The sequence below is a fragment of the Ips typographus genome, linkage group LG1 (genome assembly GCF_016097725.1).
Source record: "Ips typographus isolate SLU linkage group LG1, UJ_Ityp_2.0, whole genome shotgun sequence".
Lineage (NCBI taxonomy): Eukaryota > Metazoa > Arthropoda > Insecta > Coleoptera > Curculionidae > Ips > Ips typographus.
The window spans coordinates 17125815-17144828 of NC_138422.1; the positions used below are offsets into that span (position 1 = coordinate 17125815).

The 19014-nt window shown below is 33.2% G+C and overlaps 1 protein-coding gene and 2 long non-coding RNA genes across 3 annotated transcripts in view; 2 read left to right on the forward strand and 1 right to left on the reverse strand.

Annotated features, from left to right (window-relative positions):
- Positions 1-19014, forward strand: part of Agps (alkyldihydroxyacetonephosphate synthase) — a 58036-nt gene that overhangs the window by 28898 nt on the left and 10124 nt on the right. Inside the window, exons 4-6 of the mRNA XM_081996139.1 lie at positions 3786-4050; positions 11816-12092; positions 17436-17742. Coding sequence (XP_081852265.1) covers positions 3786-4050; positions 11816-12092; positions 17436-17742 — 849 coding nt within the window. The remainder of the gene's footprint in view (positions 1-3785; positions 4051-11815; positions 12093-17435; positions 17743-19014) is intronic.
- On the forward strand, positions 6749-9273 carry LOC145728038 (uncharacterized). Its single transcript, XR_014177985.1, has 2 exons — positions 6749-8719; positions 8776-9273. It is a non-coding gene; the product is annotated as an uncharacterized LOC145728038 (long non-coding RNA).
- On the reverse strand, positions 9537-10181 carry LOC145728031 (uncharacterized). Its single transcript, XR_014177981.1, has 2 exons — positions 9923-10181; positions 9537-9866 (listed from the first exon to the last, which is right to left on the reverse strand). It is a non-coding gene; the product is annotated as an uncharacterized LOC145728031 (long non-coding RNA).

Here is a 19014-nt window from a genome sequence, read left to right on the forward strand (position 1 = left end):
CAAAGGTAGTGCCAGGGACGCTTAAGTGTAATCATATTCGAAACTCTGACTAATTTAAAACTTGGTGCACTAGCTTATGTTGATAAACGACTTTTTGTTATTATTAAAAAATTTATAGGGTATTGGCTATAATTATAAACTTACAATTTCAATCAAATTCAATTACATTATTGTATCTGCTGACATATTTCATTTACAAATTGGGTTGCATTCTGAGCAATACAGTCAGTTAAAGAGGAACTCTGTGTAACGACTAGGATATTTTGAAATTAGATTTGTGAATTATGAGCCACTAAGCAATTTTATAACAACAAAAACGAAGGGGGATAAAAGTGTTTGTCAATAAAAAAAAATACTCAGCAACCATTTTATTGCTATCAATTTGATTGAAATGGACCACTTACCTGGTTTTTTTTAACAATTTAATTAAAAGCAACCAAGCTCTTTCCGCTTAGTGAATTAAGTTAGCCTTTAAGTTTCTAACCCCACATTCTTATTATAACATTGCCATTCAAATATTGTATTGGTGGGTTCTTAAATATGGGTCAGTTGGCAGCGGGACACAAATAGAAGTTGTTTTTATCTTGCTTTAAACTGACTTTATGACTTGTACGGGCCTGAGTCGAACTATGGACACACTACCCAAAAACACAACCACTTTAATCAAACTCACATTTGATCTATAAATGCCTTTATTCTCTCATTGACCAACTTGTAGTTCTGAAGGACTTGAACAGTGAACTGGAATTGGATGGGCCACTTTCTAGAGCCCCTCTTATCAGTGTTACTTATGTGTAAATAGCACACATTTTTGCTGTTTCGTCAAAATGTTACAACATATTGAAAACTTCCTTATTTACCATTTTCTGGTTTGTTTGATTTTGAAGTAAACAAATTTTTTAGACAGTTGAAAATAAGGCATTAGTAGGTTCGCAGCTCAACAGTAATTCGAATATAGTTGGATTTTTACCTTTTGAGAATGACGTCATCTTTTTACATCTTTGTTTCTCGCATATCAAACATGTGAAATAAACAATTTTAACAAAAAAGGCACGTTGTTAATTTTGTCATCCTGTCAAATTAAAAACGTTGACATTTACTGTCACTTTAATGTAAACAAATATCAAAGGTATAAAAATGCTGCGCTACAATGAGCAAGCCCAAATGCTAATTCTAAATGTGCTGCTTTTTTTTGGAGTACGAAAAGAAACAGTTTCCAGATGTCATCCCAATTGATTATTCCAATGTGTATGATAGAGCATCACAAGCTTTAAAAGTGAGTACTGCTACCCTATGCCGAATGAAAAAGGCTGGAATTCCAGCTGACAACTCCTATTTTACCAACATTTCTAAGAAAATGTCGGTCAGTAAAACCAAAATAACCGCTTTTATGAAAAACAAAGAAGTTGGTAATGTTGGTATGCCAAATTACTATTTTCGCAACACAACACAAAATCAATGAACATTAATAATATATTATGTTATTAGGAGTAGAAGAGATCTTTAAGTGAGTGCAAGCACACCTATTCACTGAATGAATGATGATTAAACTGAAACTCTCATGATCATGTGTGTGAAAGCATTTGTAGGTTAAAACTTGCGATCTAATTCCAGACATGCGTGTTTTTTCACCTGCATGACGTCATTCTCAAAGGGTAAAAATTTGACTATACTAAACAGCTGAACGTCATTAATTTTATTCATAAATTAATTCAGAAAGCAGACCAAACCAAACATTTTTTCTGTAGGTTTACGACTAATAAATTTATTGGTGGAGAAGGACTGTGTGTTGCTTCTCTATCTCAATTCTCTTCAACTTCACTGAGATAATATAGACTTCACTCTTCATCTATGAACCTGAGATTTTCCAGTAGTATTTATATAATTTTTAACTTTTGGAACCACATCTGTTATCTGTTGTCATTTAACTAAACCGCTTCCCTGGCTGGCACGTCTCGGAAACATGACATATCTGATTGAGCTCAGTTTTAATGCCTCTTTATAAAATAGTGCAAAAAATTACACTTTTGAAATTATTTTTAGTGCAAAAAGTGTCTCTTTTTTGCACTAGTACGATAAAGTCTTTTTAGGACTATGATCATTTTTCAAAAGCACAGGCAGTGACAATATCAGCGCAGAAATGTTAAAACAACTAGATGAAGTAGGCATTACAATTCTGTGGAAGACAGGCAACAACATATGGAAAACCACACAATGGCCAAAGGATTGGTGCACATCAACCTTATAACACTTATAATAAATGGCAAACAGAAAATTGCTAAACTTATTAAAAGAGTGGAAGGAGAAAGTCTGGACTATGGGTTAAAACTAAATCGACAAAACACTAAGTTAATGGTAGTAAATCGCACCAACAGAATACACAGAGCGCCTACTATAAACGATATAGAAACGGTAGAAGAAAATAATTATCTGGGTGCTAACATAAACAGAGAGGGAAATTCATCTATCGAAATCAAAAGGAGAATCGCTCTTGCCAAAACTGCCATGATAAAGCTGCATAAAATCTGGACGGACAAACCAATAACAACTAAAACAAAACGCAAAATTGTCGAAACTCTTGTCTTGCCAATAGTATTATATGGAGCAGAAACATGGACTTTGAAGGCCACAGACATTCCTAAACTGGACAGCTTTGAAATGTGGGTCTCGAGAAGGCTTTCAAAAATCCCTTGGGCTGCTCACAGAACCAACGTGTCAATATTAGAAGAATTTCAAATTGATGTAAGACTGTCAACCATCTTAAGACAACGATTTCTTGGACATGTGAGCAGGAGAAACCATGACAATTTGGAATCACTTGTAACACAGGGAAAAATCGAAAGCACGAGGTCTAGAGGGTGATCGCCGGGCCGATGGATGGATCAAATATAGCACTTCACAAGAAATTTAATGCAGGACAACCTAAGGTGCATTAGAGACCGAGATAAATGAAGAGAAATCACAATCACCATAACATGAATGATAACATAAGATCACGACTCTTCAATCAATGAGAGAGATCATTTTTCAATGATTTTTAGTCCAAAAAGTCCTTCTTTTTTGCACTTTTTTATCTACTACTTGTTGTGCTTTTATCGTCAAACAAGTCGATTTAATAAAACATGTCGTATGCAACCCATGCAAAAAGTCCTTTTTCATAAAAGATGTACTTTTAGCACTTGTTGCATAAATAACTACTTTCTAATCGATACACTTAGAAAAATACATTAAATTAATTAAATACCATCAAACATATACAATGCATGCGCTAAGTATGCAATTTGACAAACCGAACCAATTAGTATACCTGCTGTTGACAAAGCGTGAGGTACCAAATCTTGCCCTTCTGTTTAATGTTCTAAGTTTATCTGATTTATTAAAAAAAAACACTGTTAGGGTTGAACATACTGTTGTTGTGTGTGTTGTGTTAATGGATTTTATAGATGCAACTTTAACACTTTCAAAAATACAGCGATTTGAAAAACCCCTAAAAGTGTAGAGGCTAGTGACTACACGGAGTAATTACGTTATGCATCTAGTATTTATGTAATTGTCCCGGACAATTTGTCCGACGTTTTAAAGCCCTTCTTACTTTCAAACTCACTTCTAACTCAAAATTAAGTTTAGTTTTCTTTCACTTTTTTAGTTATGTTTTGTTTATATTTTGCGCAATAATGACAATGATATTTATAAAAAAGCTCTTTTTGACTACATTTTGAAGGTAGTCGCGTACCCACATAAATACTGTATCTTAATTGTGATGGTGGATGAGTATTTTCTTATAGATACTAACATTTGGAGGTGGAACTGCCGTCTCAGGAGCAGTAGAGTGTCCGACTAACGAGGAGCGCGCTATTCTGTCATTAGACACGAGCCAAATGAATAAAATTCTTTGGTTGAATGACACTAATTTAGTTGCATGTTGCGAGAGTGGTATAATTGGTCAGGATTTGGAAAGGGAATTAAATTGCATGGGTTATACTACCGGCCATGAACCGGACAGCTATGAGTTTTCTAGCTTGGGTGGTTGGGTGGCTACCAGGGCCTCAGGTAATTATTTATTTTTATTAATAAAAACTTATTTTGGTAAAGATGCATGCAATTTGTTGACAGATGCTATATTAAGGTAGATAGTTAATGTCCCCAACATTGGCTAAGTTGAGTTCAAGGAGAGATTAGATAATCTAAGTTTAGTTTAAACTTTGTTATTTTGAATCTGTTCTGTAACATTCAAACCTCAACTTAGCTTAAGTTGTACTTAAAATCGACTTGAGAGTGTCGGTGAAACAGGTATAAGTTATTTAAGTAGAAGTTTGTATAGTATGGTTTGCATTAAGTAGTATAAGGTAGGCTTCTAGATGATCATTAAGATTGAATGGGATGTTGCACAATAACTTTGACACAAAACTTTTAGGATGTTTCATAATAATGGGTACACCTTCATTAGTAACTAACCAAATCTAGTTGTATAGGGTGTCTGTAAAATATAGAATTTAACAGAAAAACCACGAATAGCGGGTGCCAAGTATGTTACTATTCTTTTGGTCAGAGATGAGCTGTTAATATTGTCTACGTTTTCACGTAAACAACGGGTAGATCACGCCTTCGGTGTAGACTATGCGTAGTCTTAAAGCTCACTCAGCGACACTGTCAGTAACGCCATTTATTGACTACATACAACGAGGATGTAACATACTAAAGGAGAGTGTGCGAAGCTTATGAACGAGTTGGCTGAAAGATTCTAGTTCGTCCAGAGAAACTTGGCGTGCTACTCATCCTGTAAAAATCTTGTAGTTTTGTGGGATTTATGTCACATTTGAAATTTCAAATTTGAGCAAATTCAAACAAGAACTTATTCAAATTTCTTAAGGTTTTTTCTAATTTCCGATATTATCTGTTACTGCCTACTGCTTTCAGTCCGTCTGTCTTAAAGATTAGTGCACAGACAAGTAAAAGTTTACCATAAAATTTGTATTTTGACATTCATTAAAATTTAATTTTTTTTTTCATTAAATTTCAAATATATTGGTACCAAATAAATGAATGTATGGTATGGTATGAAATAAAAGGTTCATGTAACTAGAACAAGTCGTCATTTACTATTTTAGGATAAAAATATTTTTCTTTTCTAACTTTGTTTGAGAGATGGGAGTCAATAGTGAATTAATAACTACAGTTTGGATTTGGAGGCAACATAAAAGCTGTCTTCAAATCTGAAAGGTTGTGGATGAAGTTGATGTTATCTGAAGCATGTATTATGCCGACCGTATAGTACCGACCAACCTTCGGTACAACCTTAAAACTACGCCGAATGTTTTATACATTGTGAATTGGAATCACTAGCCTACCATCAAAATTAAATTAAAATATAAATTTGTATATTTTGCGAACTGTATTAACATTCGATCAGCTGATTGTTGTGCTTTTAGTTAGTTTTGCCAGAGCTCCATCATGGCGCTGCTGACAACAATGTGACAAAAATACCCTACGGAAATAATCACTCTTCTTTAGTATTATATTCTCGACGACATAGGCAGTACGTTGACACTAATAATTAATCTTCTTTCTGATGGTTTGAAAAAGTTCTTAAATTTTAAATAGCACACTGAAGAAAGAATAATTACAAAAACCGGTAAACTCCCAGTAATGATAATGATTTAATATGACAACAAAGTAAAAATGTAAACATAAACAGATAAAATAAGACAACCCTATTTTGTTGATAAAATAACATTTCAGATGTTTCATAAAATTCAGATATTTCCGAAATTTAGAGGGGATCGTAGAAAGATTCAGAAATTTTATGAAACTTGTAACTTTTTTAATTGTCCTGCTTTCGGTTTTAGCTTAAGAGTAATGTCAACCCGAAAGAGTCGGTTTTGATAAAGATTTTTTAACATAAAGTTGCAACTTGTTCACCAAATCTCTTTGGGCTCAACCTATTGGAGACTATCCATATCCAATGTCGCATGTTTAGGTCTTGACACATGACGTCATCTTGTAGACTTGTAGACAACGGTCGTTAAAATAAAAATGTACAGGGCGATTGGTTGAATTTTGCCCACTCATTTAACTTCCTTACCTTTAGCAAGAAACGTTAAATACAAAACTAGTAGATGTTTAGGTCTACTTTACTCTTAGATAAACAGTTGTTATACAGGGTGTCCCAAATTTGAGTAACAAACCAAACTTATGTTCTTTTAAATACAGACCAACTTGTTTATCCAATATTTGAATTCTACGTCAAATTCTAGGCCTAATTGATATAAAATGTCTGTATCGATATTCAACTTTTTCTCCAGCAGTATCTGTCTGTACTTTGACAATGTTGCCTCGACTATGTGATTAATGGTTAATTTAGTTACTCAAATTTGGGACACCCTGTATAATAACTGTTTATCTAAAAGTTACGTAGACCTAAATATCTACTAGTTTTGTATACAGTGCCCGCGTAAATGATGAGACCCCCGTTTTATTTTTTGAACCTGTATAGCTATTGCCACAAAATTTGGAACGATTAAATAAGATCAGATTGTCCATTTTTTCACATAATAATGACGGCTTAAAATGTCAAAGTGACAGTTTTACGACGCTTTTGTTTATTTTTCCTAATGGAATGGTTGGTCGAAGGACACCTTGTTTTGAAGGTATGTTTATGCTCCAGTCAACCTTCAATTTGTACGTCATTTGTTTCAGTGGTTTTCGAATGACCGATCGCCAACTAAATATCTGGTGAATTTGTTGTTTTTTTTGCTTACCCAGATATTTAAAAAAATTATAAAATGAGTGCCACACATCCATTTATCCACATTGAATAAGCTTACTCATGCTAGTAAATGGTAGTACTTAGTAGTACTGCACACACATTTTTAAATCAAACTATAGACGTAAGCTTCACACAATAATCTAATAGAATAAAGTTGTTTGGAGCCAGTATTCGACGGTTTTGGCATAACGGACAGCTAAATTGCAGGTTGTTGGAATGTGGTTTGTCCACAAGTGAACCATTTAGCGATGACCACAGGGACGTAAAATAGGTTCACAAGTCACAATAAATTTCGAAAACGCTGATATATACGTCATACTTTGACACTTTGAGACGTATAAGTATCGGTTGAAATAATCGGTGATCAGAATAGCTCGGTAGCAAGAAAATCGGAAAACAGAGGACAACATTGCCAACATATTTTAAGGCGCGTATTTAAATTTCCGTATCTATGCAATGTTGTTGTCCAGTAAGTTCGGTTGGCAATAGAATCACCTGTGTTCTGACATGCATCTAAAGGTATATTAATCAGGGTATAGATAAAAATTCGTACTCAAGCAAGTACCTATTGTCTTTATCCCGGGAATGGATATTTACATATTGTTATTTCATCTGTTGTTTAGCAACGTTTACTTACGGTACCGAAAACATGCATGTTTTACCGTTGATAGCGCCAGAAAGTTGTCAAACTTCTGTGGGGGAACCTGGGTGGCCACTCTTCCTTGTCTAGAGTTATAGCAAGGTATCTTCCTCGAGGCTCCCTCGTTCCTCAAAAGAAACCCTTAACTTACCGAATTCGTTTCATGGACGTTCCTCAGCTCTTAATGCCCGTATTCATAGTTCTTCCTTGAGGCTCCCTCGATCCTCAAGGCACCCTTAACGCACCGAATTTGTTTCATAGACGCTCCTCGGCTCTTAAGGGTTCTTTGACCGAGAAGAGTTTTCGAGCCTTGAGGCGACCTCGACATTAAATTATAGGTTAAGTTGCATCCTATTGCTTGTATGTTTTTAAATTGTTTGGATAAAAGAAAAGCATGGACAAGTGTGGCACATCATTAGTTTCATGAGCTACTAAAAAACGAAATAAAAAGTTTAGGTCCGTATTTGAAAAATTGAAGTTGATGATGGTATCTAAGAAACGAAACGTCGGAGCTGAGAACTAAAACTATTTTCTTGAAGAGCATAAAAAAGTACCTCCAGAAGGTGCCATTGATTTTCCAAAATAATCAATAATAAACTGGTAAAAAAATAAAATAGAAATTTGACTTTTTCGGTTTTTGTCGGATACCTCCAGAAGTAATGAAAATTTGTTGAATTTTTTTTAACAAATTATTTATCAATAAAATGCGCAACTTTGCCTCCATTTAACTAAAGCTCTATCAACTATAGTTTCTGAGAGAGCAATGCTAATGCATCAAATTTGTAACACGATGTATATCTTTTCTTGTCCAACGTAGTAATTTAGAAAGGATTCTTAATTTTATAGAGAGAGCAGTAAAACAACCGATTTTTTATTTACGCTTACCGAAAAGTATTCCAGGTGTCCAAGAGCACCCTGGACATAGGAGATTAACATGGGAAAACGGTTTTGATTTTTTTGCGCCTGTACGGTTCATTTAATGGAAAAACGCTTTAGATAAAAGTTGTAGAGCTCATTTTCGGCTATCAACTTGTAATTTTTTCAATACCGCAGGGGTAACCATTAAGACGAAAAACGGATCTAAAATCGGAAATTTTAAATCTCGCGCCAAGCGGTTGTTAAGGAAAGTTTATATCCGGCCGTGCTACCAACCTTTCAAAATCATAACAAATCGCTGTCAGTCATTCTGTAATCAAAACATTCAAAACAAGTTTATTTAGTAATAATTTTGAGTTACTACCCACGTAATGCGAAGAAAATACAAATAAATCGTGATAAAAATACTTTATCAGTAGCCACAGCCCAAAAATCTGGTAAGTTGCGTTTATAACCTCATTCAATGTCTCTACTCAACTTATTTACTTTGTAGCAAAATTCTTTAAGAAAACACTGGTTTTGCTTGCAAATATTTAATGAGGATGACCGAATCACCTATCTCAAGCCTCTTCATAACACTACCAAACGATTTAAAGTGATGAAAACAGTGGACAATCTTTGAAGATCTGGTGTACATTGACAACAACAAAGGAGCCAAATACTTCCTTCAAAAGTGATGTGATTTAGCTTCAATGTGCTTAACTTCATGGACTATCATCAGCGAGGATCTGACTTAAATCTAAAAATTTGATGTGACTCTGAAATGTGAATAATAAATAACCCCTTCTAGGAACAGAATATGGACTTACACAGTGAAATTATCAGTCAGGTGACAAAAGTTTTTGTATATGGGTAGGTATTGTCAAAAAACCAACTTTTCAATTGAGCTATCTACATGAGCTGTTCTATTCTAGGTTTAGGTATTTACATTATAATTGTGTTCTTTTTTCCACACACTCAATTGTTCCAAATAAAACTTTGTACACTGAAAGTTTGTATTAATTATTTATTCACAGTTCAAGGTACGGTAGGTAAGGTAGTGTACATTTTCTTCAAGTGAAAAGCTTAGGTACAATAAGTGTGAGTGGGTGAACCTTTCACCATACAAGCTATGATAAAAACAACTTTTTCTTACTAACCTAATGTTTGTTTGGATAATAGTGGAGTTCCAAATTAGCAAAGGTAGGTGAAATGTAGTGATAAGTCTCTAAAGAGAAACAATTTGCTTCTAATTGACAAAACATTGACAATCAGTTATAAAAAATGCCTTTTTATTAACATCATACAATATAAAACCACTTAAACACTATGGTGTGTTGCTAACACTACAAAACAGAAGGATACAATAAAACTAGCAGTCACATAGGTCACTAAATTGCATCACTTTTGAGGGAAGTATTTACCCTCTTTTGTGGTCCCTGTATAGTAAAGCAACTTATCTTCAAACATCTGCAGGCCTTCCTAGTCCATTGTTTTTATCACTTTAAATCGTTTGGTAGTGTTATGAAGAGGCTTGAGATAGGTGATTCGGTCATCCTCATTAAATATTTGCAATCAAAACCAGTGTTTTCTTAAAGAATTTTGCTACAAAGTAAATAAGTTGAGTAGAGGCATTGAATGAGGTTATAAACGCAACTTACCAGATTTTTGGGCTGTGGCTAGTGATAAAGTGTTTTTATCACGATTTATTTTTATTTTCTTTGCATTATGTGGGTAGTAACTCAAAATTATTACTAAATAAACTTGTTTTCAAGGTTTTGATTACAGAATGACTGACAGCGATTTGTTATGATTTTGAAAGGTTGGTAGCACGGCCGGATATAAACTTTCCTTAACGACCGCTTGGCGCGAGATTTAAAATTTTCGAATTTTAGATCCGTTTTTCGTCTTAATGGTCAAACCTACGGTATTGAAAAAATTACGAGTTGATAGCCGAAAATGTGCTCTACAACTTTTATCTAAAGCGTTTTTCCATTAAATGAACCGTACAGGCGCAAAAAAATCAAAACCATTTTCCCATGTTAATCTCCTATGTCCAGGGTGCTCTTGGACACCTGGTATGTAAAAAATCTTTTGGAATATTATGGTGAAGATGAATGAAAATACAGGTATACCTGTATTGTCCTATAAGTAATAATCACTTGAATAAATAATTTTCACTTGTATAATAAATGTTAATATGTTGTTTCTTTAAAAATTAGAAAGTGATATATGACTTAATTTTTATTTATCAATGTTTTGCTCTATGAGCATAGTGTGAAAATAATAGTTAATGTTGCTTATAATACATACAATATTTTTTCTACAAATTCATCATAATTTAATGATTGTAAAGAAGTAGTGTTATAATTATTACTAAAATTAATAGTTATGCATTTCGAAGATGACAAAAGCTATTTTACAACTGCATCAAAATTCAGTGGATATTTGGGAAATGTCGATATTTCAAGAAAATGCTACAGATCAGTTGGCTACAGAAAATCTTAATAATTTTCGACAGATAATAATATCAGTTATTTGTAATATTTTGTATATAGTTTGGTTTCGAAACGTTGACACTTAAAAAAAATGACTTGATATAAACTGCTCGTCAAAAAGAATGAGACAGCAAAATTTTTGGTCTTTTTTGAGTGGCTGTATCTTCAAATTGAGTCTCTTGATTTTAATAATTTTTTTGAGGATTAAAAGGTATTTTCTTTTTCTTTCTGATGAGCTAAATGCTCTTTTTGAAAGTTGCCACGGATCCGAGTATACAGAGTGTGACTGAGGTGTAGTCAAAAAATGAAAAATTCAGTTTAACGCCATTTCTTGCAAAAATATTTTTTGGATTTCACAATAATCTTAATCGAGTCTTGTGGTCAATCAGTTTGGCGATTAAGGACCGTTTACAACATTTATTGCAACATTTTTAAAATGTGTTTTTTTTTAATTCTCTTGTTTCAAATTCAACAATTTCTTTAGATCCTTTCCGGAAAAAGTAGGGGATTAGCAAGGTTACACGTAAAACTACTCAATTTAAGTATTGGTACCTGGTATGGTCTTAAGGTCAATTCAAACACATCGAGTTCGGTACGTCACTGAACATGTAGTTTGTTCTGAAAAGTATTTTTCTTACATGAACAACATTTAATGATGAACAGTCAAAAACTTTATTAGTTATTATTATTTATTAGTCGTTATTATGTCTTTATTCAATATTAAGCCTTGTAATATAGTGCTTTTCGTATAAATCATACGCACAAAAACGTCCTATGGCCTGGAATAACATATACTTAAGTTCTGAAATAGTAAGTTCAGTAGAAAACCCTATCAATGTAAACCGCATCAACATCTGTATTTTTTATAAATCACGCGGTTTTTTTTTCTTCTAGAATGTTTTATTATCTCTATGAGCTTCTACTTTTACAAGTAGATAGGGTTTAGTTTGTATGCCAAGTCTAGTAGAAATGCATTTTCAAAGTCAGACTGTGTCATTTTTATTTACCAGTCAATTTTATGTTGTATAAATTATTAACTTTAAATGATAATTTCAGGGATGAAAAAGAATACTTACGGCAATATCGAGGATATTTTAGTTCATGTAAAAATGGTGACGGCTAAGGGTGTCCTGGAAAAGAACTGTCTAGTGCCACGTATGAGTTGTGGGCCGGACTTTAATCACTTGATTATGGGCTCCGAAGGGTCTTTGGGCGTCATCACGGAGGTCACTATTAAAATTCGGCCGTTACCAAAATGCAGGAAATACGGATCTGTCGTATTTCCGGATTTTGAAGCCGGAGTAAGCTGTATGAGGGAAGTAGCCAGATTAAGGTAAGTCTACCGTTGAGGTTGTTTTGATTAGAGCTTTTGCAAGTTTATCTATTGCAATACTAACATCTATGGTCAAAATTGTACCCGTTTTAAATGACGCCAAGCAGATGAACAGCATACATGTTTCTAATTATATCATAAATTTCAACCTGCTAATGCTTGGGAAAAATGACGCGTTACGAATACGAAATGACTAATCTTGATATTGATCAGAAGCTAAGTATTTTAGCTTTTCATTCATTCACGCTCAAAGATCAATAAAATTGTTATCTTTGTAGTTTCAGAGTGAAAAAACTGCGCTATCAACATAAATCTTTAACAAACTAATAAAACTTTAGAGGATGTTTTGTGTTTATCATCAGGACAGGCGTGGCGAGAAAAGCACCTTTTAAGGTGGGTTCATCATATAGGAGCTCCCATAAGTAGTCAAAATAATACGATTTACCACAAATTAGAATCCTTAGATAAAAAGTTAACGTAAACAGAAATACAGAGGGTCAAAATTATTTTTTCTAAAAGCTTTTTTTCAAATAACTCTCGTTCTACCTGAAGTGTCTTGCTAAAATTAGGTTAGGTTAGGTTAGGTTAGGTAGTAATTTTATTAACAATTCAGTTTTAAATCATCTTATAGAAGGCGCCACCCTAAGCAAATAATTCGCCTTAAAATATCTTAAAAACTTTCGAGTAAAGCGAAGTGACAACTAGGACCCGAATATCTGTTATCCAATATTCTATAATACATTTTTTCTAATAAAAGGTATACTTAGGTTTTCGAGATATTTATTAGTTCTAATTAAATTTGAGTTGCAATATGAAATTGCAATTTGCAATCTTCTTGGAAGATGGGGCCTCAGGTCATTTCTAATCGCAAGTGAGCAATTACTTTGAACAATAATGTTCTTAAGCGTTCAGTTGGTCGGGGAAGTCAAATACCATATCCGGCACAAAGTTCGAACGTTTCAAATCCAACTTTTGTGTATGTATGTACAGGATGTCTCATTATAAATGACCCCTCTTTTTTGCTAATGATTTTAGAAAAAAGTTCTAGAATTTGTTCTAAAGATTTGATCGCAACTTACTTGAATTATACAGGATATCCCAAAAAAGTGAGACAGACCAAACTTATGTTACACCCTGTATATTATTCAACTATTGAATAGAGCGCGTCGAGATGATTTCAACGATATATGATTTGTTGGATTTAATTGTAATACTTTTCCCAAAAAACTGAAACAAAAAACGAGTAATAACAGACGAATCAATATATTCCATTGTGAAAATACTATAATTAGTACAAGAAAATACATTTATAAGTACTATAAATGAATTCAATATCATGCATTTATACTGTGTTATTTATCCCCGTCTTCACTGACAAAAGAAAATTATTATTATAACTATTTTCGAAACCAAAACTATATATTTAAAAAATATACAACAAATTGAAAACTAATTTCGGTAAGACCGTAGATGCTGGAAATGACCACCATTCAATTCAATACAGAGTCTATTTTCTTTATTTATTTATTTTACTTATCTTATCCTTTTTTTAAACCAGTCAGCATGATTTCTATTAATTTTATTCACTTCATTTGTAATGACATTTTGAATGATGTCAGGGTGGTTTGAAAGATCTGATTTTTCTCATTTTTTGAGAAAAGTATTACAGATAAGTCCAACAAACCATATATCGTTGAAATCGTCTAGTCAAAATGCACTATTTCAAATAACTCGATCCATTTGGAGTTTCTGGTTAAAATTAGGTATTCGGGGGTTTTCGTTTATGCCAGCTTATATACGGCGCCATCTACAACAATTTATTTGCTTTAAAATCGCTGTAATTTTTTTCTGGTAAAGCGAAATGACAACTGAAATCCGAGTATATGTTATCCAATATTTTCTTAACAAAAAAAGTATACTTAGTTGGTATCCCTAAAATCAATGATTTTCGAGATATTTACATTTAAAGTATTTGGTGCCATATACAGGGTGTCCCACGACGAAAGACATCGATTGATATTGGAAAAAGTATAAATAGGAGAGTTTTGAAAATTTGGCAGGATACTGATATGGGCATGTCCAATCTAACTAAAATATTTTCAAGATGGTTGCACTTTCGTTTATACCGGAAGTCGATCACAACTTTCTTATTTTAAATAGAACACCCTATATATTATTACATATTTGGATTCCTCACAAAATTCTGACCAACTTTTGTATAGAATGCCCTATGTCTATCTCTAGCCGTTTTCGAAATATTTGATGTTTTTCCAAAAAAGTGACAGTTGCAACGCTGAACATATTTTTTCTAATTTTGGCATATAAAGTGACACTTTTCAAAACTGATTAGAGTGACAAAACGTTTTACTTTATGTAACTAGTTACATAAAGTATCACTTTATGTAACTAGTTATTTCATCATTTCATTTCATCACTCCCTGTTTTTATGCATTTCCGTAGAAACATATGGGCGACATCCATCATAACATGTCGTTGTCACAACTTATACAAGGTGCTATAAAAGTGAATATTTGTGTTAAATCACTTTAAAAGATGGGTTTCACAGCTTTTTGGTCAAAATTAGAAAAAATTATGTATGCAACACGTTTAGAAAATGTCTTATTGTGTAACTCATTCAAATTGTACAAACATTCATTCGTTACACAAAATCGATCTTTTCGTAACTGGTTACATAAATAGCTATTTGTACACTGTCAAAACCGTATTTCATTTTGCAATGAAACTTTGGGTTATTGTAAATAAAGGATTGTTTTATTAAACTGGGGGTGCGTAATGACTCTAAGTTTTTTAAATAGAAACCCACATTTTTTATGACGGAATCATTTTGAGCATTAAAAATTACTATACGTTTCAATTTACTTGCCTATACCTAAATCCAACCCATTTCGTTTTATTTGAGAATAAACATTATTTTATTAGGCTGCATGGTTGGGATTAGCTGGTACTCTAGTTGACCATGCTTTTCACACGGTGATATTGGAGACCTGCAGAGCATGTTAATAACACTAGTTTTGAGTGTTTTGACAACTGCAAATATACCGTAGCGGTTACGTTATTCAAACCAAGATTACTTAAATCTGTTTATTATTTACGGAGAATGTGATAAAGCTGTGAGTAGAACATGTGAGGTATTTGCCGCTCGTTATCCAGAAAAACCAAAGCCATCACCAAAAGCTGTCAAGCAAGTAATTGAAAATTTTAAGAATAAGGGATCTGTTAAGATAAAAGCTATTAAAACAAAACCAATCCTTAATAATACAAATGTAGAAATTGCAATTTTGGGCTATTTTGTTGCAAATCCAACTTCGTCAATAAGACAAGTTTCCGTAGAATCAGGCATATCCTAAAGCTCAATTCAAAGGATCCTGAAGAAACATAAATTTCACCCTTTTTCATTTAAATTAGTGCAACACTTAAAAGAGGTTGACTTTCCGAAGAGAGTGGTTTTTAGTGAGTCTTTGCTGACTAGTCACTATGGAGAAGAATTGTTTTTGAATAATATTATTTAGAGCGACGAGGCCAAATTCACTAAAAATGGAATGTTCAATAGACATAATTCACACTACTGGTGTGTCATAAATCCACACGTAATTAGAGAGAGAAATTTTCAAGAAATCTGGAGTTTTATGAATAAAAAATGTTTATTCTCAAATAAAACGAAATGGGTTGGATTTAGGTAAAACCTCAAATATTTCGAAAACGGCTAAAGATAGACATAGGGCATTGTATACAAAAGTTGGTCAGAATTTTGTGAGGAATCCAAATATGTAATAATATATAGGGTGTTCTATTTAAAATAAGAAAGTTGTGATCGACTTCCGGTATAAACGGAAGTGCAACCATCTTGAAAATATTTTAGTTAGATTGGGCATGCCCACATCAGTATCCTGCCAAATTTTCAAAACTCTCCTATTTATACTTTTTCCAATATCAATCGATGTCTTTCGTCGTGGGACACCCTGTATAATTGCAATTTGTAATATTCGTGGAGACTTAGGACTCTTAAGCTCATTTTTCATTTCAAGTAAGAAACTACTTGTACTAAACTACTCTGTACTTGAACAAAGATTTTTCAAATCGTTGGAATTGGTCAGGGTAGCCAAATATTATGACAAGCACGAAGTTCGAACTTTAATCCGTCAGATTTTTGTGTATGGGTATACCTGAAGCGTACGTTTTTGTATACCTTTTGCGTATAAAGTATTGATAGATAACCCAAAACAAATTATTAATTCAAATTCAAAATGCTGTTGAGACATTTTGGAACAATAACAGGCAGTATTTTCAACGAAAACTTTCTTAAAATTTTCTCATAAATGCATCGAGCCCAATACTTTAATTGCAAATATTTCGAAAACCAATTATTTTAGCAAGACTAACTAAGTATAGCGTTTTTGGTTAGAAGATATTGAGAAACATTCAGGTTCCAGGTGTCACTTGGCTATACCAGAAAAAAGTTATGTCAATTTGAAAGCAAATTATTTGCTGTAACTGGCGACCTTTACGCGCTGGGTTAAAACTGAGTTTATAATTAATTTTGAAAAACTAGATTAGCGGAGACTGTAGCCTCAAAAACCACCGAATATCTTATTTTACCAAAAAACTCCAAGCAGTTCGTGTGTTATTTAAAAAAATAACTTTGACTCCCTGTATTTCTGTTTGCGTTGACTTTTCGTCTGAGGTAAGTTGTGCTAAATCGAATCATTTTGGTACCAAATTTCCGCCATTAATGCCCTTTCAAAATTTGCTAAATAAAAACAGGGTCGCATTTAAAAAAATAAAGTTGATGATGGATGGCAAAAACCGAAACGTCGGATTTCAAATGTGGCGATGTCAGGTTTTAGAGGGAAAAAAGCTACAATGACAAAGTGTCTATAAATTTAAATTATCTCATCAAATAAACTTACAATAAAATAAAAACGTTTTTCCGAAATTTCGTTTTTTTGGATATTTTCGGAAGTAATCGGATTTTTTTAAATGTTAAAACGGCATAAGATTGAACTACAAATTCCGCAACTCTGTTTTTGAGATCCCCAGACCCGAATTTGTGTCACTCTGTATACGAGAAAGGAAAATACTAAATAATTAAGTCATGTAAGAAAGTTAAAATTTTAACTTCACTTGTATTGGCTGGTTGATTATTTCTAAGCATCAAAATGCATTAAAATCAACATTTCCGTCTTCATGTATGTTACTTTGATCAGAGACTTGGGCTCATAGTTTTATCATTGCGATTTGCTACTTTCTATTATATGTTTTTTTCATAACTACAAATTATTGTTTGCTTTACCAAAATCAGAAGTGGGTAAACTTATTTTTCAGGTGCCAGCCGGCATCTATACGGTTGATGGATAACGATCAGTTTAAGTTCGGTCTGATCTTAAAACCACAAACTTCCTACTTCGATTCATTCCTCGACGGCCTCAAAAAATTTTACATAACTACCATAAAGGGATTTAGCCCAGATCGCATGTGCGTTATGACTCTTTTGTTCGAAGGAGATAGTGCCGATGTGAAGGCAAGTGAGGCAAAAATTTACAAAATTGCGGAGTCGTTCGGCGGACTGCCTGCTGGAGATAAGAATGGCGAGCGAGGATATACGTTGACTTTTGTCATTGCGTACTTGCGGGTAAGTAAATATATATACAGGGTGGTTCACCAGGAACCGCCGCGATCCATTATGGGAAAACCGTAAGGAGTATAACTGAAATTTGGTGATGTGTCTATGTTGTTTTCACAAAAAAACCAATTACAATGACTAAGAATGATGTCAAGTGGAGAACCACTTGTATTGACATAAAATATATTCTTATTTCTTAACCTAAGGTTGACTTTACGAACTATAAATTTGATACTATCAGTTAAGCTGCAATTATATTTAATATTATTAACGATATATAATCTTTCTCACGAAAGAAGACGATTCAAGGTCATCCAATTTTCCTCTGATACGGCGATAAAGAAATGTGAACGTATCTCTTAGATAGATTCGATATGATTATTGCCGGTTGCCAGCTGACGCTAACAGCAAACGTTGGAGGTTAGGTTTGTTTGTTTGTATTTTGTATTGAAAATGGAAATTAAGTTAGTGAAGTGTTATTTTATGCCGACCAGCGTTATATTTTGGTGCTCCTAATTTCTTACCCATTCAACAATTTAGTCATTTTGTGAGACAAAATAAGGTTTTTATCTGTGGACGCTAGGGCTACCCATAAATATTTATAACACAAGAGTGATTTGTTTAAAAAATAGGAATGAAATGAGGACAGCAGGTGTAAAAAGAAATGATTTAGCTGAAAAGGTTTGAAGTTGTGTTAAAAAATTTACTTAGTATGGAAATTATGAATAAAAATTTCCAAAATATTTACATCATAGTAAATTTCAGAAACACAAGAAAGTTATGGAATTATATTACAATTAAAAAAAATATATACCGAGTCACTTGAATCACTATCTGATAAGTAACTGTTCAAATTAATAATTAGGGGTTGCACCTCCTCAGTAATAATTTTGGTATACCATTCACTGATTAGTTTTTTAGAATGATTAATACAGCTTTTCCAGTTTTCCGGAATAACTTGATCTAGAGCTTCTGTCCACATTGCCAAAACATTTTCATCTGAATAACCACCTCTTCCAATGTGGTTGTCTAATAGCGCTTTGCTTGTGGCCAAATTAATTCAATGGCATTAAATTCGCATTGGTGGTGGGCGTAATACCTCATAACCAGCTTTCCTAATCATTTCATCTACAACATATTTTTTCTCATGTGAATGTTGTTTAACTAGTTGCAGTAACTCCAATTTGGTTAATGAAGTGGTGAAAGGAACCTTGTTTTCTGTCAACCATTCCACAACTTTTTGTTTTGTAAAACTTGTTTTGGTATTTTCTCTTTTAAAAC